Source organism: Scyliorhinus torazame, chromosome 15 (assembly GCF_047496885.1).
Source record: "Scyliorhinus torazame isolate Kashiwa2021f chromosome 15, sScyTor2.1, whole genome shotgun sequence".
Lineage (NCBI taxonomy): Eukaryota > Metazoa > Chordata > Chondrichthyes > Carcharhiniformes > Scyliorhinidae > Scyliorhinus > Scyliorhinus torazame.
In genome coordinates, this window is record NC_092721.1 from 101939250 (window position 1) to 101961879 (window position 22630).

The 22630-nt window shown below is 46.2% G+C and overlaps 1 protein-coding gene across 1 annotated transcript in view; it reads left to right on the plus strand.

Moving 5' to 3' along the window:
- The first annotated feature begins 6321 nt into the window (after positions 1-6321).
- The window catches only part of LOC140391720 (NADP-dependent malic enzyme-like), a 214950-nt gene continuing 198641 nt past the window's right edge, over positions 6322-22630 (plus strand). The window contains exons 1-2 of the mRNA XM_072476489.1: positions 6322-6598; positions 6690-6875. Coding sequence (XP_072332590.1) covers positions 6690-6875 — 186 coding nt within the window. The 5' untranslated portion in view covers positions 6322-6598. The remainder of the gene's footprint in view (positions 6599-6689; positions 6876-22630) is intronic.

Sequence of the window (22630 nt, forward strand, 5' to 3'; positions counted from 1 at the left end):
AAGAACTCAAAAAGGAGATGAAGAAGGAGCTGTTGGCCCTGATATTACAAGCGATTGAGGGGCTAAAGGAGGAGCAAAAGACCCAGGAGCAGGAGTTTCGGGTCGTGAAGACAAAGGCTGCTGAGAATGAGGACGACATACAGGGCCTGGTGGTGGAAACGGAGATGAACGAGGCACAACACAAAAGGTGTGTGGAAAGGCTGGAGGTGCTGGAGAATAATGCGAGGAGGAAGAATTTAAGGATTCTTGGTCTTCCTGAAGGTGTAGAAGGGGCGGACGTCGGGGCATATGTGAGCACGATGCTGCACTCGTTAATTGGATCGGAGGCCCCGATGGGTCCGCTGGAGGTGGATGGAGCCTATCGAGTTATGGCGCGAAGACCGAGGACTGGAGAAATTCCTCGAGCCATAGTGGTGAGATTTCTCCGCTATAAGGACAGAGAGATGGTCCTCAGATGGGCAAAGAAAACTCGGAGCAGTAGGTGGGAGAACGCGGTGATCCGCGTATATCAAGATTGGAGTGCGGAGGTGGCGAGAAGGAGGGCAAGCTTTAATCGGGCCAAGGCGGTGCTGCACAAACGGAAGATTAAATTTGGAATGCTGCAACCGGCAAGACTGTGGGTCACACATCAAGGGAAACACCACTACTTCGAAACGGCAGATGAGGCGTGGACATTTATTGTCGAGGAGAAACTGGAGTGAGCGGGCCATAAAAAGAACGTTTGGGACAAAGTGGGGGGTTGAGATGACTTCCCAAGTTGTTAATCCTGCGACCCTGTAACTTTTCTCTCTTCCCCATGTCGTGGGGAGGGGGGGAGGGAGGATGAGGAGCTGAGGGCGCCGGCCATTGGGGGCGGGGCCAAAAGGGAAGCGCCGGCTTTGTTCCCGCGCTATGGTAATCACGGCGGGAACAGGGAAGCAGGAAGGAGGGGGCCTCGCACAGTGTGAGCCGAGGTCACAGGGGTCGGCCAGAGTTTGCTGACTTCTGGGAGCAACATGGGGGGTGCAATTACGCTAGTTTGGGATCTAGCGGGGGGGGGGGTGGTTAACTGGGTTGCTGCTGCTGGGGAGAAGGGGGAGCTGGTATGGGGGGGGTCGGGGCGGGGGGGCGCCGCTTGGGGGAGATACGGCTACGTGGGAACCGGGTGAGGAGCTGGATTGAAAAAGGAGATGGCTAGTCGTCAAGGGGGGGGGGGGGGGGGGGGTAAAGAGCCCCCCAACCCAGTTGATCACGTGAATGTGAGAGGGCTGAATGGGCCGATTAAGAGGGCACGGGTACTCGCACACCTAAAGAAACTTAAGGCAGATGTGGTTATGCTTCAGGAGACACATCTGAAGCTGATAGACCAGGTCAGACCACGCAAAGGATGGGTGGGGCAGGTGTTTCATTCTGGGCTAGACGCAAAAAACAGGGGGGTGGCCATACTAGTGGGGAAGCGGGTAATGTTTGAGGCAAAGACTATAGTAGCGGATAGTGGCGGCAGATACGTGATGGTGAGTGGCAAATTGCAAGGGGAGGCGGTGGTATTAGTGAACGTGTATGCCCCGAACTGGGATGATGCCAACTTTATGAGGCGTATGTTAGGATGAATCCCGGACCTAGAAGTGGGGAAGTTGGTAATGGGTGGAGATTTTAATACGGTGCTGGACCCAGGGCTGGACAGATCGAGGTCCAGGACCGGAAAGAGGCCGGCTGCAGCTAGGGTGCTTAAGGACTTTATGGAGCAGATGGGAGGAGTAGACCCCTGGAGATTTAGTAGACCTAGGAGTAAGGAGTTTTCGTTTTTCTCCTATGTCCACAAAGTTTATTCACGAATAGATTTTTTTGTTTTGGGAAGGGCACTGATCCCAAAGGTGACGGGGACGGAGTACACGGCTATAGCCATTTCGGATCATGCTCCACATTGGGTGGACCTGGAGATAGGGGAAGAAAAACAACAGCGTCCACCCTGGAGAATGGACATGGGATTATTGGCAGATGAGGGGGTGTGCTTAAGGGTGAGGGGGTGTATTGAAAGGTACTTGGAACTCAATGATAATGGGGAGGTACAGGTGGGAGTGGTCTGGGAGGCGCTGAAGGCAGTGGTTAGAGGGGAGCTGATATCTATTAGGGCACATAAAGGAAAGCAGGAGGGTAGGGCAAGGGAGCGGTTGTTGAAAGAACTTCTGAGGGTGGACAGACAATATGCGGAGGCACCGGAGGAGGGACTGTACAGGGAAAGGCAAAGGCTACATGTAGAATTTGACTTGTTGACTACGGGTAATGCAGAGGCACAATGGAGGAAGGCACAGGGTGTACAGTACAAATATGGGGAGAAGGCGAGCAGGTTGCTGGCCCACCAACTGAGGAAAAGGGCAGCAGCGAGGGAGATGGGGGGGGCGAGAGATGGAACGGGGAGCGGAGAGAGTGAATGGAGTGTTCAAGGCATTTTACGAAAGATTATATGAAGCTCAGCCCCCGAATGGGAAGGAGAGAATGATGTGCTTTCTGGATCAGCTGGAATTTCCTAAGGTGGAGGAGCAGGAGAGGGTGGGGCAGGGAGCACAGATTGAGACGGAGGAAGTGGTGAAAGGGATTGGGAGCATGCAGGCGGGGAAGGCCCCGGGACCAGACGGATTCCCAGTTGAATTCTATAGGAAATATATGGACTTGCTGGCCCCGCTACTGATGAGAACCTTTAATGAGGCGAGGGAAAGGGGGCAGCTGCCCCCGACTATGTCAGAGGCAGCGATATCGCTCCTCCTAAAGAAGGAAAAAGACCCGCTGCAATGCGGGTCCTACAGGCCCATTTCCCTCCTGAATGTGGATGCTAAGATTCTGGCCAAGGTAAGGCAATGAGGATAGAGGATTGTGTCCCGGGGGTGGTTCATGAGGACCAAACTGGGTTTGTGAAGGGGAGACAGCTGAATACAAATATACGGAGGCTGCTAGGGGTAATGATGATGCCCCCACCAGAGGGGGAAGCGGAGATAGTGGTGGCGACGGATGCTGAGAAAGCATTTGATAGAGTGGAGTGGGATTATTTGTGGGAGGTGCTGATGAGATTTGGTTTTGGGGATGGCTATATCAGGTGGGTACAGTTGCTGTATAGGGCCCCAATGGCAAGTGTGGTCACGAATGGACGGGGGTCTGACTATTTTCGGCTCCATAGAGGGACGAGGCAGGGATGTCCTCTGTCCCCGTTATTGTTTGCAATGGCGATTGAACCCCTGGCCATAGCATTGAGGGGTTCCAGGAAGTGGAGGGGAGTACTCGGGGGGGGGGGGGGGGGGAGAAGAACACCGGGTATCTCTGTATGTGGATGATTTGTTGTTATATGTGGCGGAGCCGGCGGAGGGGATGCCAGAGATAATGCGGATACTTGGGGAGTTTGGGGATTTTTCAGGGTATAAACTGAACATGGGGAAAAGTGAGTTGTTTGTGTTGCATCCAGGGGAGCAGAGCAGAGAGATAGAGGATTTACCGTTGAGGAAGGTAACAAGGGACTTCCGGTACTTGGAGATCCAGATAGCCAAGAATTGGGGTACATTACACAGGCTTAATTTAACGCGGTTGGTGGAACAGATGGAGGAGGACTTTAAGAGATGGGACATGGTGTCCCTGTCATTGGCAGGTAGGGTGCAAGCGGTTAAAATGGTGGTCCTCCCAAGATTCCTTTTTGTGTTTCAGTGCCTCCCGGTGGTGATCACGAAGGCTTTTTTCAAAAGAATCGAGAATAGTATTATGAGTTTTGTGTGGGCTGGGAAGACCCCGAGAGTGAGGAGGGGATTCTTGCAGCGTAGTAGGGACAGGGGGGGGCTGGCACTACCGAGCCTAAGTGAGTACTACTGGGCCGCCAATGTTTCAATGGTGTGTAAGTGGATGGGAGAAGGGGAGGGAGTGCCGTGGAAGAGATTGGAGAGGGCGTCCTGCAGGGGGACTAGCGTACAAGCAATGGTGACGGCACCGTTGCCATTCTCACCAAAGAAATACACCACAAGCCCGGTGGTGGTGGCTACATTGAAAATTTGGGGGCAGTGGAGACGGCATAGGGGAAGGACGGGAGCTTTGGTGCGGTCCCCGGTAAGAAACAATCATAGGTTCGTTCCGGGGAGAATGGATGGGGGATTTGGAGCATGGCAAAGAGCTGGGGTAGTACAACTGAGAGATCTGTTTGTAGATGGGACGCTTGCGAGTCTGGGAGCGCTGACGGAAAAATATGGGTTGCCCCAAGGGAATGCATTTCGGTACATGCAATTGAGGACTTTTGCGAGGCAACAGGTGAGGGAATTCCCGCAGCTCCCGACGCAGGAGGTGCAGGATAGAGTGATCTCAGAGACATGGGTGGGGGATGGTAAGGTGGGGGATGACTGGAACACGGCTCAGTAAATTTTTGGGGGTAGAGGATAGGTGTGCGAGATGCTCGAGAGGCCCAGCGAATCACACCCATATGTTCTGGTCATGCCCGGCACTACAGGGGTTCTGGGTGGGGGTGGCAAAGGTGCTTTAGAAGGTGGTGGGGGTCCGGGTCGAACCAAGCTGGGGTTTGGCTATATTTGGGGTTGCAGAAGAGCCGGGAGTGTAGGAGGCGAGAGAGGCTGATGTGTTGGCCTTTGCGTCCCTAGTAGCCCGGCGCAGGATATTGTTAATGTGGAAGGAAGCCAAACCCCCGGGTGTGGAGACCTGGATAAACGACACGGCAGGGTTCATAAAGTTAGAACGGATTAAGTTCGTGTTAAGGGGTTCGGCTCAGGGGTTCACCAGGCGGTGGCAACCGTTCGTCGATTACCTCACTGAAAGATAGAAGGAATGGAAAAGAAGTAAACAGCAGCAACCCAGGGGGGAGGGGGGGGGGGGGGGAGGGGGGGGGAGGAATCGAACGGACTCTCAGAGATGTTATTGTATATGTATAATATGTATAGGTATTTGTTATAGGTAATTGTATATTGGATTGTTGGATTGTATTTTTGGAGAGTATTTATTTTGGACAAGGCAGTTGCCATTCAGTTTTGTTTTTGTTTATATATTATTTATTTATTTGTTTAAAACTGGCCACTGTTATTTATATTGCTTTATTGTTGTGTAAAAGAAACACTACGTACTGTTATGTTTGGCCAAAAATCTTGAATAAAATATATATTTAAAAAAACTGGGAGTATAAAGCCAGAAAACAATCCCTCAGCTATTTGGCCCTGGAAGGGCTATTGGGTATCAATATAACGTCACCCAAAAGTGAATCAAATAACCCAAGTGGTTCCTGGAAATTGGTAGTGGGGATAAGACTGGAGGTTGAAGCTTGGGATGAGGTGAAGGGTTCTATGATTACAGCAAGGAGGAGAATTAGAAAAGATTCTTTGGCAGAGGTGAGCCCAAATGTTTCTTTCAGGAGCTGGGAGTGGCAGTCCTGTTCTTTCTGTTCCACGAGTATTGCAAAAAGCACCAAACTTCTTGAGCTGGCAAAAGTGCAAGACAACTCCACAAGAAAGATACTTCATCCAGGTGACAAGGAGGAAATAAGACATCAACTCACTAATGTCATGATTAGATCCTGTACATGTAGTCTGTCCTTTCAACAACTCAGGCAGAGATTTGGCATGCTTGTTGAAGCGTTGACCTCCTTCTAGCGGACTTTTAAAAATCATGAATTTATGGGATGTGGAAGTCGCTGGCTAGGCCAGCATTTATTGCCCATTCTTCATGCCCTTGAGAAGGTGGTGGTGAGCTGCCTTCTTGAGCCTCGGTAGTCGCTGTGGTATAGGTACATCTTCAGTTGTTAGGAAGGGAATTGGAAAGGATTTTGACCCAGCAACAGTGATACATTTCCAAGTCAAGATGGTGAACATCACTAACTGCCAAGACAATATCAACAGCATCACCAACAACTGGGAAACCCACAGACACTGGGAGAATGTACAGACTCCGTACAGTGACCAACGTCAGGAATCGAACGCGGGTCCCTGGTGCTGTGAAGCAACAATGCTAACCACTGTGCCACCATGCCGCCCACTTAACCCCCAAGAGCCAACCTATCATCCTGGGTGGTGCTTGAAGATGCTGGGGATCTCCGAATGCCCCATGATGTAGCTGTCATACATGTTCCCTGGGAAAGGTGCACACATGTGCATGGTCCAGTTGGTGGTCGCACACAAATTTGACCTATCTCACAGAATGCTCAAGGATGCACCAATACCCGAAGAGCATATGGGGCCTATGTTTGGCGAACCTTTCTCAATTTGTTTGCCATCACCCACCACTAGGTGAAAACCGAAATGCAAACCTTCCAATTGGGTGGGGGATTGCCACGTCTGCCCCTACCCTCGGCTCAAAATGAATCAGAGTGCAAAAACAGGAACATGCAGTTTCTGAAGTGAACTCTTTCAGCCTGCCCTCACACTGAAGAAGCTCTGCAAAGGTTCAGAGAGAGGCTGAGTGAACAGCAGCGGTGCCATGTGATTGGAGCAGAGCCGGGAGAGCAACCAGTGCAATCTGCAGGCTAATAACGAGCGAACCTTGGCCCGGCTGGGCATCAATAACTGGGAGCTGTCAAGTCAGGCATCTCAGTGAGTGCACTGGGCTCCTCTCACTGTGACTGGAGCAGCCGCTGGGACAGGGTCGGAAGGTGAGGGAGTGATTCTCAGTCTGGGCCGCGGCGAGGATTCGACCCCCTCTCCCGTGTTTCTCAACCCCTCTTTGTGCCGGCTTTCTTGCAGATGAACGCGGCGAGGAACATGAGCGCGATGGTGCTCTGTCGGCGGGCCGTCGGCCGGGTGGCGGCTGTGGGAATCCGGAGGGACTGCGGGGCGGAGAGAGGGAGCAGCAGCGGCCCAGGCCCCGGCCACAAACCTCACATCAAAACGCGGGGCTACGAGGTCACTCGCAACCCCCACCTCAACAAGGTAAAGACAAGCCCGGCTCGTTGCCTTACTTTTAAATCCCTCCCAAACTGCACCAAACATACAATAACTCCGGATGGAAAGATAAGCTGCAGAATACTGTCCTCTCTGAATTTGTTGTGTGAAATTGAGAGGAACATGTTCTAGAAACAAGCTAAGGTTTAATAATAAATCAGTAGGGATGGGTGACAGTTCTGAAGTTTTCGCTGATTACTTTTGAAAGATTAGGAAGATTAGATCCAGAATTGGAATATTGTATTTTAAAAAAAAGTGATTTAGGTTCTTGAAGCAACATATAAGTTAACGGGTTTGACCTTGTAGACCTTCTCCTAGGGTCTATGTCTTCCACACCTTGGGATATATAACTCCAGTCCCCTGTTAATTTGAAATGATTCTGGAATTTATTTGTCCTAAGCACTGTTGAAGATGAAACAATTAAAAAAAAACCCAGAAAACTGAAAATGCTGGAACTATGAAGCAAAGCAGAAAATGCTGGAAACAGCAGATGGCACATCTAAGGACATACAAATTCATGTTTTCAAATATAGATTTTCCATTAGTACTTCTATTTTTTGTTTCATGATTTTTTTTCTCATGTGGACGCTACTTCCTGGCTAACATTTAAAATGACCATGCTGGCAGTTAACCCCTTGTCTGTGAGATTTCTTCCTGTATTGTAAACGCAGTGGTGATGCTCGTGCTGTGCATCATGTTTGTTTATTGATCAAAGGCAGGTATTGTAGTATAACTATTAAATTTGTTCCTATGATAGCACGAGTACACTGTTTGCCAGTAATCGGTTCACTGCAGGTGAAATCATTAGATCCTTAGACATGCATCTAGAACATAGAACATAGAACAATACAGCGCAGTACAGGCCCTTCGGCCCACGATGTTGCACCGAAACAAAAGCCATCTAACCTACACTATACCATTATCATCCATATGTTGATCCAATAAACTTTTAAATGCCCTCAATGTTGGCGAGTTCACTACTGTAGCAGGTAGGGCATTCCACGGCCTCACTACTCTTTGCGTAAAGAACCTACCTCTGACCTCTGTCCTATATCTATTACCCCTCAGTTTAAAGTTATGTCTCCTCGTGCCAGCCATTTCCATCCGTGGGAGAAGGCTCTCACTGTCCACCCTATCCAACCCCCTGATCATTTTGTATGCCTCTATTAAGTCTCCTCTTAACCTTCTTCTCTCCAACGAAAACAACCTCAAGTCCATCAGCCTTTCCTCATAAGATTTTCCCTCCATACCAGGCAACATCCTGATAAATCTCCTCTGCACCCGTTCCAAAGCTTCCACGTCCTTCCTATAATGCGGTGACCAGAACTGTACGCAATACTCCAAATGCGGCCGTACCCGAGTTCTGTACAGCTGCAACATGACCTCCTGACTCCGGAACTCAATCCCTCTACCAATAAAGGCCAACAATAAAGGTTAACAGATATGAGATAAAACTGTGGAATTTTGCAGAAGAGCCAGACTGTTCAGCCCAAGTCTGCAGCATCATGACCACATAACCTACTTAGTCTCATTCCACTCTCCTTACTTTCTGTCGACTTTCAATTTGGCTTTTTAAAAAAGCAACACCATCTCCTTTTGAAAAAAACTTACTCAAAATATACCTAGGTGTAGATATTTTAAAAAATCACCTTTTCAATTTTCTTGCAATTATTTTCCTCCTTTTTTATTGTTTTGCTTGCAAAATAGTGATGGAAACAATCCATTGCTAACTTATCCTTAATATGTCATAGAACATAGAACAGTACAGCACAGAACAGGCCCTTCGGCCCTCGATGTTGTGCCGAGCATTGTCCGCAATCAAACAACTCTTTTTTTTGTTCTCTAGGCTCTAATTTCGGGTGGTGGGAGGAAATTGTAATTTCAGAAGTCTTTCTTCTGTGACCCCCTCAGCCCTTGCAACATACCAGTTAATTTTCATTGCATCTTTGACATAGATTGACTATCCTTCCTGTACTGGGGTGCCCAAAACAGTAAATCAAATTCCTGCAGCCCCATTTAGGTCTTCTAAAAGTCAACAATGTACGCCCTTGCTTTTGTATTATTTTTCCCACCGGTACAATACTAATAATTCTATTTTGCTTTTTACATAGTGTCACATTAATGACTTGGACTTTGGTGTGCAGGGCGTAATTTCAAAATTTGCAGATGACAAAACTTGAAAGTATAACGAACTGTGAGGAGCATAATGATAGGCAGATGGGCACATAACAGATGACATTTTTTGTGAAGTTGTGCAAAGTGATACATTTCAGTAGGAATAACAAGAAAAGACAATATAAACTAATAGATATCATTCTAAAGTGGGTGCAAGAGCAGAGAGAGCTGGGGGTCTTGAAGAGTGTAGGGCAGGTTGACAAAGCAGTTATTAAAGCATTCGGCATCCTGAGCTTTATAAATAGAGCTAACCCTAACCCTAATTTGCGTACAAAAGCAAGGAGGTTACGATGAACCTTTATAAAACAATGATTAGGCCTCAACCTAGCATTGTGTTCAATTCTGGGCACCTACTGTAGGAAAAATGTGAAGGTTTCAGAGAGGGTGCTGAAAAGATGTACAAATATAATTCCAGGGATGGGGGAAATCAGTAATGAGGATAGGTAGGAGAGGCTGGAGTTCACTTTAGAGAAGAGAAGGTTGAGAGGAAATTTGATAGTGGTCAAGGCTGAGCAGGGAGAAAAACTCTTCCCATTGTTGGCAGAGCCTTGAACCAGAGGAGACAGATTTAAATTATGAGACAAAACCTTTTGTTTAGATAGGAGTTATGATGTTGACTGCTTTGCCTGAAAGCATGGTGGAGGTCGGTTCAATCATGGCTTTCAAGTGGGATGGGAAAATAAATTCCAGGGCTAAGGGAAAATGTTGGGGGCGGGAACTAGCTGAATTGCTTTTGCTGAGAGCTGGCAAGACTAAATGGGCTGAATAGCCTTATTTTCCTGTAAACATCTATGATTTCCCTTGATTCTCTATCTGCACTTATGGCTTTTAATGACTTATTTTTCTGCACACCATGAGCTCCCTGTTCCTCCACTCCACTAATCATTTGAAGGTTATTTCCTCTCTCTACTCTTAGTTTACATTTTTCTGTGCTGTTCTGCACATGTTGCTTATCTTGGTAACCAAACATTTGTTCTCCTATCTTTCATAGTCTTTATCATAATTTGCCACATCCTGCAAATGTGTGTCATGAACAAATTTCAATATTGCCCTTTCCATTCATAATTCAGATAATCATATAAATTAGTCCTCTCCCCTTGTTGGAGCAGTGTTCTGGTAAACAAGAGTGACAGGGTGGAAGTTAATTGCAACAGCATGCAGTTATAATTTGGTCTTGATTCTAAAGTCTTTATTTCTGTATAATGTTTTGATATTTAATATATGTAGTTAAATGGCAATTTGGGAAATAGAGTTGTTTGGAGCACAGGACTTTTTCTGCAATGCAAATTGAGAGAAAAATAGATGCAAGACTATAAGACAGTTGGCAGTTCCCATTATAAATGTGGAGTAAGGATTTGGAATGGAAAAAGTTAAAAGAAGTGTGATTGGGTAATAGGAAATAGTTTTGTAGAGAGGAAATGTGTACAGATGTAAGTTTTCTTTAACCTAAATACTGAAACCAACTCCAACACAGATCCCTGTGGAACACCATTTGTTGCAATGTCTGCTTTGAGACTATGTTATTTTATTCCTTCATCTATCTGTCCATCCATTTGGGTAAATTTCTTTCAATTCCTTGTTATATTGTTGCCTTCAGGCTGTTATTGGTTAATACCCCCTTTGAATTCTTATGTACCATATCCATTGTAGTTCCTTTATTATTTGTCCCAAGAATTCTATTCGATGCTATTTTTCAATTCTCTGACTCCTGCTGGATTTCCTTGATTAGTTCACAGTTCTTCAAATGTTAAGAACTTTGCAAAATTCATGTAGACTTGGGTGGCACGTGGCGCAGTGGTTAACATTGGGACAATGGCACTGAGGACCCGGGTTTGAATCCCGGCCCTGGGTCACTGTCCGTGTGGAGTTTGCATATTCTCCCTGGGTCTGCATGGGTTTCACCCCCACAACCCAAAGATGTGCAGATTAGGTGGATTGGCCATGCTAAATTGCCCCTTAATTGGAAAAAATATATAATTGTGTATTCTAAATTTTAAAAATAATTTAATGTAGACTTTTACCTTCAACTGAAGTAGCAATGGCTGGTTTATAAATTCTCACCTCGTCCCTGCTTCCCTTTTGTGGAAGCACCGTTTCGTTTGCTACCTTTCAGTCCTCTGTTATCATCTTCTTTCAGAATTTCGGAAACTTTTATTATTAGGGCCTTCATTCTCACTTTCCTCAGGATCTTCTGATGTAGACCATCAAGTTGTGGGATTTATCTACAATCTGTTACAGCAGCATCAGTACTTGTTGAACACTGACTATCAGTTACTGTGTCTACACCAGTGTTGTCGAGTGATAGTCATTAGCCAAATGTAGTTTGCTAGAAATCCAGATATGGAAAACTTAATTTCTACAAAACAAGCCACATAAAATGTTGTTGAGCATGGGATCACAATGCACCTTATCCCATAATGTATGCATGTCTTAACACTTTTGTGCATTTGTTAGTAAAATGCTGAAATGAAAAGCAGATTGCATGTGCTATCTGATTTCTTAATTGTTACTGAATGGTGTTGTTAGATGTTGAGTAAATATACACGTGAAGCACACTAATACTTTAGTAAATTCTGTCTGAACATATTCCAGGAGATATTGGTGGAAGCAAGTGGCATGGCATGAGATTTGAATTTCTTCAATGGCCCAATTCCTCAACCACCCTGCCATCTCAACCTACTTCCCTTGACCATTCTCCCAGATTCAGCCTTTGGACATTTATTTTTCTATTTTGTATCCCTTTTCTCTTCCCCACTAGACCTCATGGTCTTTTAAATGTTTAATTCTGGCTTCCAAGTCTAATCCTAGATGTTCAATGTCCCGAGATTCAGGGACATTAAAGGTGAGGATAGGCACGTGGAATTGTGATATAGTAGCCATCATCGATACGTGGTTGAGGGAGGGGCAGGATTGGCAGCTCAACATCCCAGGATATAGAATCTTCAAGCGATACAGAGGAGGGGGTAAAAGAGGAGGAGGCATTGCATTATTAGTTAAGGAATCAGTTACTTCAGTCAGGAGAGATGATATCTTGGAGGGGGCATCAAATGAATCTTTGTCAGTAGAGCTTGGGAATAAAGACGACCACGTTGCGAGGTGTTTATCATAAACCCCCCAGATAGTCAGCGGGAAATTGAGGAGAAATATGTGCACAGTTCATGGAGGTGTGTAAAAATAATATCAACAGGGTAATTATATTAGGTGATTTCAACTTTCCCAACATTAGTTGGGACAATCATCGTGTTAAGGGCTTAGATGGAGTCGAGTTCTTAAAATGTATACAGGAGAACGTTTAAGGTCCTTATGTAGAGGGTTCAACAAGAGACGGCACAGTACTGGACTTAATTCTGGGGAATGAAGCCAGATAGGTGGTTGAGGTGTTGGTGGGGGAGCATTTTAATGATAGCGATCACAACATAGTACAATTTAAGCTTGACAGTGAAATAGACAAGTTACAAAAAAAGGTTTTGGATTGGGGGAGAGCGGATTTTAGTAAAATAAGGCAGGATCTGGCCAAGGTAGACTGGGAGGAGTTACTTGTGGTGAAATTTGCAGAAGAGCTGTATGGGGCATTCAAATAGGAAATGGGGAGCATACAGGCCCACATGTACCCTCTAGGTGAAAGGAAGGAGTAACAAGCTCGGAGAGCTATTGATGACCAGAGATGTTCAGATGTGCAGGTTAGGTGGATTGGCCATGAAAAATTGCTCTTAGTGTCCAAATTGCCCGTAGTGTTGGGTGGGGTTACTGGGGATAGGGTGGAGGCGTTGACCTTGTGTAGGGTGCTCTGTCCAAGAGCCGGTGCAGACTCGATGGGCCGAATGGCCTCCTTCTGTACTGTAAATTCTATGATGAGAAGGAAAAGAGAGCCTTTTAGCAAATACAAAGGGAGCAAATCAACGGAGGCATTAATGGAGTACAGAAAATGTAGGATGGAGCTTAAGAAAGCAATTAGGAGAACAAAGAGGGGAAATGAAAAAGCTCTGGCTGGGAAAAGTAGAGTAAATAGAACAAAGAAAAATTACAGCGCAGGAACAGGCCCTTCGGCCCTCCAAGCCTGTGCTGATCCAGATCCTCTATCTAAAACTGTTGCCTATTTTCTAAGGATCTGTATCCCTCTGCTCCCTGCCCATTCATGTATCTGTCTAGATACCTCTTAAGTTACGCTACTGTGCCCGCCTCTACCACCCCCGCCGGCAATGCGTTCCAGGCACCCACCACCCTCTGCGTAAAGAACTTTCCACGCATATCTCCCTTAAACTTTTCCCCTCTCACCTTGAACTTGTGACCCCTAGTATTTGAGTCCCCCACTCTGGGGGAAAACGCTTCTTGCTACCCACTCTGTCTATACCTCTCATGATTTTGTAGACCTCAATGAGGTCCCCCCTCAACCTCCGTCTTTCTAATGAAAATAATCCTAATCTGCTCAACCTTTCTTCATAGCTAGTGCCCTCCATACCAGGCAACATCCTGGTGAACCTCTGCACCTCCTCCAAAGCATCCACATCCTTTTGGTAATGTGGTGACCAGAACTGTACGCAGTATTCCAAATGTGGCCGAACCAAAGTCTTATACAACTGTAACATGACCTGCCAACTCTTGTACTCAATACCCCCTCTGATGAAGGAAAGCATGCCGTATGCCTTCTTGACCACTCTATCGACCTACGCAGCCACCTTCAGGGTACAATGGACCTGAACACCCAGATCTCTCTGTACATCAATTTTCCCCAGGGCTTTTTCATTTACCGTATAGTTCGCTGTTGAATTGGATCTTCCAAAATGCATCACCTCGCATTTGCCCGGATTGAACTCCATCTGCCATTTCTCCGCCCAACTCTCCAATCTATATATATTCTGCTGTATTCTCTGACAGTCCCCTTCACTTTCTGCTACTCCACCAATCTTAGTGTCATCTGCAAACTTGCTAATCAGACCACCTATACCTTCCTCCAGATCATTTATGTATATCACAGACAACAGTGGTCCCAGCACGGATCCCTGTGAAACACCACTGGTCACAGTTCTCCATTTTGAGAAACACCCTTCCACTATTACTCTCTGTTTCCTGTTGCCCAGTCAGTTCTTTATCCATCTAGCTAGTACACCCTGGACCCCATGAGACTTCACTTTCTCCATCAGCCTACCGTGGGGAACCTTATTAAACGCCTTACTTAAGTCCATGTATATGACATCTACAGCCCTTCCCTCATCAATCAACTTTGTCACTTCCTCAAAGAATTCTATTAGGTTTATAAGACATGACCTTCCCTGCACAAAACCATGTTGTCTATCACTGATAAGCCCATTTTCTTCCAAATGGGAATAGATCCTAACCCTCAGTATCTTGTCCAGCAGCTTCCCTACCACTGACATCAGGCTCACCGGGATATAACTACCTGGATTATCCCTGCTACCCTTCTTTAACAAGGGGACAACATTAGCAATTCTCCAGTCCTCTGGTACCTCACCCGTGTTCAAGGATGCTGCAAAGATATCTGATAAGGCCCCAGCTATTTCCTCTCTCACTTCCGTCAGTAACCTGGGATAGATCCCATCCGGACCTGGGGACCTGTCCACCTTGGTGCCTTTTAGAATACCCAACACATACTCCCTCCTTATGCTGACTTGACCTAGAGTAATCAAACATCTATCCCTCACCTCAACATTCGTCATGTCCCTCTCCTCGGTGAATACCGATGCAAAGTACTCGTTAAGAATCTCACCCATTTTCTCTGACTCCACGGATAACTTTTCTCCTTTGTCCTTGAGTGGGCCAACCCTTTCTCTAGTTACCCTCTTGCTCCTTATATATGAATAAAAGGCTTTGGGATTTTCCTTAACCCTGTTTGCTCAAGATATTTCATGACCCCTTTTAGCCCTCTTAATTCCTCGTTTCAGATTGGTCCTACATTCCCGATATTCTTACAAAGCTTCATCTGTCTTCAGTCGCCTAGACCTTGTGTATGCTTCCTTTTTCCTCTTAGCTAGACTCACAGTTTCACCTGTCATCCATGGTTCCATGATCTTGCCATTTCTATCCCTCATTTTCACAGGGACATGTCTGTTCTGCACTCTAATCAATCTCTCTTTAAAAGCCTTCCACATATCAAATGTGGATTTACCTTCAAACAGCTGCTCCCAATCCACATTCCCCAGCTCCTGCCGAATTTTGGTATAGATGGCCTTCCCCCAATTTAGCACACTTGTCCATGAGTATTCTAAAACTTACGGAATTGTGATCACTATTCCCCAAGTAATCCCCGACTGAAACTTCAACCACCTGGCCGGGCTCATTCCCCAACACCAGGTCCAGTATGGCCCCTTCCCGAGTTGGACTATTTACATACGGCTCTAGAAAACCCTCCTGGATGCTCCTTACAAATTCTGCTCCATCTAGACCTCTGACACTAAGTGTATCCCAGTCAGTGTTGGGAAAATTAAAATCTCTTATCACCACCACCCTGTTGCATCTACATCTTTCCATAATCTGTTTACATATTTGTACCTCTATCTCACGCTCGCTGTTGGGAGGTCTGTAGTACAGCCCCAACATTGTTACCGCACCCTTCCTATTTCTGAGCTCTGCCCATATCGCCTCACTGCTCGAGTCCTCCATAGTGCCCTCCTTCAGCACAGCTGTGATATCCTCTCTGACCAGTAATGCAACTCCTCCACCCCTTTTACCTCCCTCTCTATCCCGCCTGAAGCATTGATATCCTGGGATATTTAGTTGCCAATCATGCTCTTTCCTCAACCAAGTCTCAGTAATAGCAATAACATCATACTCCCAGGTACTAATCCAAGCCCTAGGTTCATCTGCCTTACCTACTACACTTCTTGCGTTAAAACAAATGCACCACAGACCACCAGTCCCTTTGCGTTCATCATCTCCTCCCTGCCTACTCTTCCCCTTAGTCACGCTGACTTCATGATCTAGTTTCTTACAGGCTTTAGAGAATATTAAGATATTCTCTAAGTATATCAATGAGAAGAGGATAACCAGGGAAAGAGTAGGGCCAGTTTGGGGCCAAGGGCAAAATCTGGGTGGAGCTAGAGGACATTGGTGAGGGAGGTGTCGAACGAATACTTCACATCCGTCTTCACCCAAGAAAATGAGGATGTAGTTATGGAACTCGTGGGGAGAGACTGAGGTTCTTGAGCAAATTGACATATGAAATGACAAGGTATTGGAGGTGTTGGCAGGCTTAAAAGTGGACAAATCTCCAGGTCCGGGTGAATTGTGTCCCAGGCTGCTGTGGGAGGCGAGGGAAGAGATTGCAGGGGCTCTGACCCAAATTTTGTATTCCTCTTTGGCCACAGGGCAGGTGCCAGCGGAGTGGAGAACAGCTATGTGGTCCCACTATTTAAGATGGGTTGTAGAGCGAAACCAGGGATCTACAGACCAGCGAGCCTCACTTCAGTTGTAGAGAAACTATTGGAGAAAATTCTGAAGGAGAGAATCTACCTCCACTTGGAGAGGCAAGGTTTGATCAGGGATAGTCAACATGGCTTTGTCAGAGGGAGATCATGTCTAACAAATTTGATTACATTTTTGGGGAGGTGACTAGTTGTATAGATGAGGGTAGTGCAGTTGATGTAGTTTCTATGGATTTCAGAAAAGCCTTTGATAAGTTCCCACATGGGAGGCTTATAAAGAAGGCAAATGCACATGGGATACAGGGTATCAAAATTGGCTTAGTTGTAGGAGACAGAAAGTGATGACAGTCAGCTGCTTTAGTGACTGAAAGTCAGTGTCCAGTGGCGTACCACAGGCATCTGTGCTGGGTCCCCTATTATTTATAAATTATATAAGTGACACAGGTGACTGTGTGGGAAGGGGATCAGTAAGTTTGCTAAAGAAACAAAGATTGGACAGATGGTTAACAGTGAGGTTGAGTGTCTTGGGTTACAGGAAGATCTAGACGGGATAGTCAAATGGGTAGAAAAGTGGCAGATGGAATTTAACCCTGAAAAGTATAAGTGATACACCTTTTGGAAGGAGACATTTGACATGAAAGTATTCAATGAATGGCATGACACTGGGAAGTTCCGAGGAACAAAGGGACCTTGGTGTGTTTATCCATAAATCTCTGAAGACGAGAGGGCAGGTTAATAGGGTGGTGAAAAAGGCATATGGGGCACTTGCCTTTATCAATTGAGGCATAGATTACAAAAGCTGGCAGGTCATGTTGGAGTTGTATAGAACTTTGGTGAGGCCACAGCTGGAGTACTGTGTGCAATTCTGGTTGCCACATTATAGGAAGGATGTGATTGCACTGGAGGGGGTGCAGAGGAGATTCACCAGGATCTTGTCTGGGATGGAACATTTAAGTTAAGAAGAGATCTTGGATAGGCTTGGGTTGTTTTCGTTGGAGCAGAGAAGACTGAGGGGTGACCTGATCGAGATGTGAAAGATTATGAGAGACATGGACAGAATGAATACGGAGCAGCTGTTCCCGTTAGTTGAAGGGAACACCTGTTCAAGGTGAGGAGCAGGAGGTTTAGCGGGATGTGTGGGAAAAATTACTTTACCTAAAGGGTGGTGATGGCCTGGGAGGGTGGTAGAGGCGGGTTGCCGCACATCCTTTAAAATGTACCTGGATGAGCACTTGGCACGTCATAACTTTCAAGGCTAAGTGCGAATTGCTGCCAAATGGGATTAGGTCGGGCAGGTGTTTGTCATGTGTCGGTGCAGACTCGATGGGCCGAAGGGCCTCTTCTGCACTGTATTATCCTGTGATTCTGTAAAAACAAATAAAACAACACTGAATTGACTGTGTTGATAATGCATCAGATTTGTCAACAACTGCAACTGATGTGATGTTAAACTTATATAGAAGTCCTCTGACTGCCCGCCCAATTCAGTAATATATGAATAATTAAATTTGCAGACAGATCTCAGCCTGGATACAGAAAGCTTTGTTGGTCTAACTCACTTCCAATGGAACTACTTGAACTGAGATGAAATATTGTTATTTAACTATTCTAATCTCGTGCCCATATGCACGGCACAAAGCAGCCAGAGGCGCACACTCCTTTTGCAGAACCCAGCAGAGTTCAATGCACAAACTAAGTCCCACAGCTCAACAGCGACTCAGAACTATGGTTCCATCCTGTTGGCCCAGCCTCCGTCTGTCTCTGTTGGTGAGCTATCTCGCTCACATGCTGCCGATGTGCAATTTCAAATCTTGGTCACATTTACCTGTCAGGGTCTTTTTATAAATTTAGAGTATCCAATTCATTTTTTCCAATTAAGGGGCAATTTAGCGTGGCCAGTCCACCTACCCTGCATATCTTTGTGTTGTGGGGGTGAACCCCACGCAGACACGGGGAGAATGTGCAAACTCCACACAGACAGTGACCCAGAGCCGGGATCAAACCTGGGACCTCGGCGCCGTGAGACTGCAGTGCTAACCACTGCACCACCCTGCTGCCTCCACACAGACAGTGACCCAGAGCCGGGATCAAACCTGGGACCTCGGTGCCGTGAGACTGCAGTGCTAACCACTGCACCACCGTGCTGCCTCCACACAGACAGTGACCCAGAGCCGGGATCAAACCTGGGACCTCGGCGCCGTGAGACTGCAGTGCTAACCGCTGCACCACCGTGCTGCCCTGTCAGGGTTTTTTAAGTACCAAGTGGGATGAATTATATGATTCAGAAATTTGCATTTTTCCCTGGATAATGTAGCGAAACAATCCTGGTACAAGGAGGGGTAAAACTGAGCCCTTTGTCTTTTTCAAATCTCCCAGGTTGTTTTGAAAACCTGCCAGGGGATTGATGCTGAGTCCAGGAGGTACCTCCTGGCCATTCCGGGAGGATTGCCAATTCTAATTTAGTTGCATAATGGAAGGCATTTTCTACTAAAATTAGTGCATGTGGCTCAAATAACATTTCCACTGTTGCATCAATGACTGGTCAGCAATTTCTATTGGACACTATTGTGCTACACCCACATCTGATGGTTGGTCAGATCAGTGTTGTTTTATGTCTCATGTCTCTATTATCTCTCCTGTAAGTGCTAAATGGGCCTTTTCTGTTAGGTTGGTCAATTTGGATTGAATCCCTGAATTCAACTAGGGTGCCCTACCCTTTGAACAGGGCGCACCTTTCAGGATATGAAATACAAGGGTTTATAAATTTATCTGTGCAGTAGAAGTGTGCAATGTGCAAAATATGGGACAGGTGTGAGGTTTATTTATGGCCACTTTGTAAGCTTGGTTTGCCCTGAGGTAGCTTGCGGCAACACTGGCTAACGTCGAAAGCCAGACCTTGTGATTACCTGTGACCTACAAAGTGAGTGCTCCTCCCGAAGTCCTGTCTAACCTCCCAGATCACTGTTGCCCCTGGCCCCACATATCTCAGGTCTGTGACACCATGGCCGGGATTTTAGAAAATCCCGGCCAATTGTTGACGCCAGCGTAAACACCGGAGTGTTGCACGCCGGCGTCAACGGGCCTTTTGGCCCAGCGATACAGGGAACCAGCACAGCGCTGGAGTGCTGCTCGTTGCTCCGGCGCTGATACGCGGCCCTGTACTGCTGGCGCGGGTCCGCATATGCGCGTGATGGTCGTTCACGTGCCGGCACAGCGCAACATGGCGGAGCCACACAGCGGGCCCGCGCGGAAGTAAGTAGGTCCCCTCCAGATCGCATGCGCCCGCCGAATTTGCGGGCCTGGCCGTCGTGCAGACCCCCCCCCCCCCCCCCCCCCCCCCGGAGTCTGATTTCCCCCATCCCACCCCTACCAGGATGGCCACTGCGGCCGCGGGTCCGACCTCCCGCCGGGTGGTACCAGTCGGAACCACGCCGGCGGAACTCGTCCGGTCAACCGTGGAGAATTGCCGCGTTTTCAACGGCCCCCGACTGCCGCCGCGTCAACCGCGCGCACGTGACTGCCGCCGATTCTCCGGTCGCCGAAGAATTGCGTCCCGGTGTCGGAGCGGTGTGGCGGGAATATCCGGAGTGACCGGCAATTCTCCAATCCGGAACGGACTCGGAGAATCCTGGCCCATGTCTGCGAGTCCTTTGTGTAGCAAAATTACTGGACCAAGATCTACTTGTGGACTCTACTTTCATATTACTGGATTAATAGAAAAGAATACTAAGATGTCGGTAGAAAAATTATGACATTTTCGTCTGAAACTTCAAAGATATTGGTGGACAAGGAATGATAGCAAAATAATTAATCTCTAAAGAGTCCAGAGAGGAAACAAAAAAAGCCCTATTTAAGGAAGTAGATAATTGAGTTACGACTCATCTTGTGTTGTTTAGAATAACTTCAAGCAACTTAGCAACCTAACAACATTTTTAGTTCTGATTGATAAAAATGTATTTCAAGAAAGGTAGAATTACATTTTGTAATTGTATCCTACCTTCAAATCTTTATGAAACTGCGATGCAGTGATTCTGTTCAGAACTATGTTTTCCAATCATTTACCACAGTATTGCTGGAGTGTAGTTTACACTGTAAATAAAATTGACCAAAAGCAAATAAGGAATGGTGCAATGAAAAACGTATTTAAGATAAAACTGTGTTGTATATCTGATAGGAAGTTTGCGGCAGAAAATCTTTTTTGTCCAGAAAAGTATTTATATTGCCAGTACAGTATCTTCTGGTCATTTGCGTTGTGGGGCTCAGCAGGGTGGGAGGTGGGGAGGTTGTTGCTTTGTTTAGTTGGCAAACTCAACAATTCTGTCTGATGGGAGAAAAGTTTGCATATCTGTGGTGTAGAATTATAGTCTTCCTTTTCAAGTAAATGTAACTTTAGCAGTGGGTAATTTCTGTAGTACCATTGATTTTATGTTTGGAATTGGAGGCACTTTTATTTATTTTTTATTTTCTTATAAATTTAGAGTACCCAATTTGTTTTTTCCGATTAAGGGGCAATTTAGCGTGGCCAATCCACCTACCCTGCACATCTTTGGGTTGTGGGGGCGAAACCCAGGCTGGGTTGTGGGGGCGAAACCCAGGCACACACTGGGAGAATGTGCAAACTCCACATGGACAGTGACCCAGAGCCGGGATCGAACCTGGGACCTCGGCGCCGTTAACCACTGCGCCACCGTGCTGCCCCCTCAGCACTTTTAAGAGTCACTGTTAAGTCCATCAATTAAATATCACTTTTGTGTCACCCAAAAATAAATAGTGGCATTGTGATTTCCCAAAGTAATGTTGTAGTATAATAGTTAAAACATAGATAGTAGCACTACATTTCATAATGTACTACAAAGATGTTTGTGAAGTTGGCAATTTAGAGGAAATAATAGATTGCAGGTTGACGAGAATATACTGAAGATCAACTTCCAGGTTACATTTATAACGTGCACAATGTATGGATTCACTACTTGTCTTTCAAATGGAGCTGGAAGTGCTCTGAGTTCCCTTAGAGTTATTTTCGAACCAGGCCAAGGCTTATTCTTTACCCTTTTTTCCTTTTCATCTTTGCCAGGTGATTAAGGGTGGTGAGGGGCTGGGTGGTGGATGTTCGTGAAAACAGTCTGCACCATATATGGATGGACCAAATTGGCCTTTTCTTTTTTTTGTTGCATATTTGAACCAGCGCTGGGTGGAACAAGCTCTAGCCTATTAATACAGTATTGGAAGTAGCAATAAAATGCATTTTCTTAGATGGACTAAGGGTCTGTGCTGCTGATAACAACCTTGAATTTATATTGGATGTGCCAACATGCTAATATTTATTGTTCTAATTATTTTTCCCAGAAATTGGAAACTTCCGCATACACTGCTTTTTTGAGCTTTGTAATCTGAAATGAAATGGCTTTTTGAAGGATTTATTGTTAATTTAATGCAACTGAATAAGTTATTTTTGTGCTATGGTACTCCAAACTGTTGGATTGGATTGGATTTGTTTATTGTCACGTGAACCGAGGTACAGTGAAAAGTATTTTTCTGCGAGCAGCTCAACAGATCATTAAGTACATGGGACGAAAAGGGAATAAAAGAAAATACATAATAGGGCAACACAAGGTATACAATGTAACTACATAAGCACCGGCATCAGATGAAGCATACAGGAGTGTAATATTAATCAGGTCAGTCCATAAGAGGGTCGTTTAGGAGTCTGGTAACAGCGAGGAAGAAGCTGTTTTTCAATCTGTTTCTGCGTGTTCTCAAACTTTTGTATCTCCTGCCTGATGGAAGAAATTGGAAGAGCGAGTAAGACGGTGGGAGGGGTCTTTGATTATGCTGCCTGCTTTCCCCAGGCAGCGGGAGGTGTAGATGGAGTCAATGGATGGGAGGCAGGTTTGTGTGATAGACTGGGCTGTGTTCACGACTCTCTGAAGTTTCTTACGGTCCTGGGCCGAGCAGTTGCCATACCAGGCTGTGATGCAGCCCGATAGGATGCTTTCTATGGTGCATCTGTAGAAGTTGGTAAGAGTCAGTGTGGACATGCCAAATTTACTTAGTTTCCTGAGGAAGTATAGGTGCAGTTGTGCTTTCTTGGTGGTAGCGTCGATGTGAGTGCACCAGGCCAGATTTTTGGTGATATGCACCCCTCGGAATTTGAAGCTGTTAACCATCTCCACCTCGGCCCCGTTGATG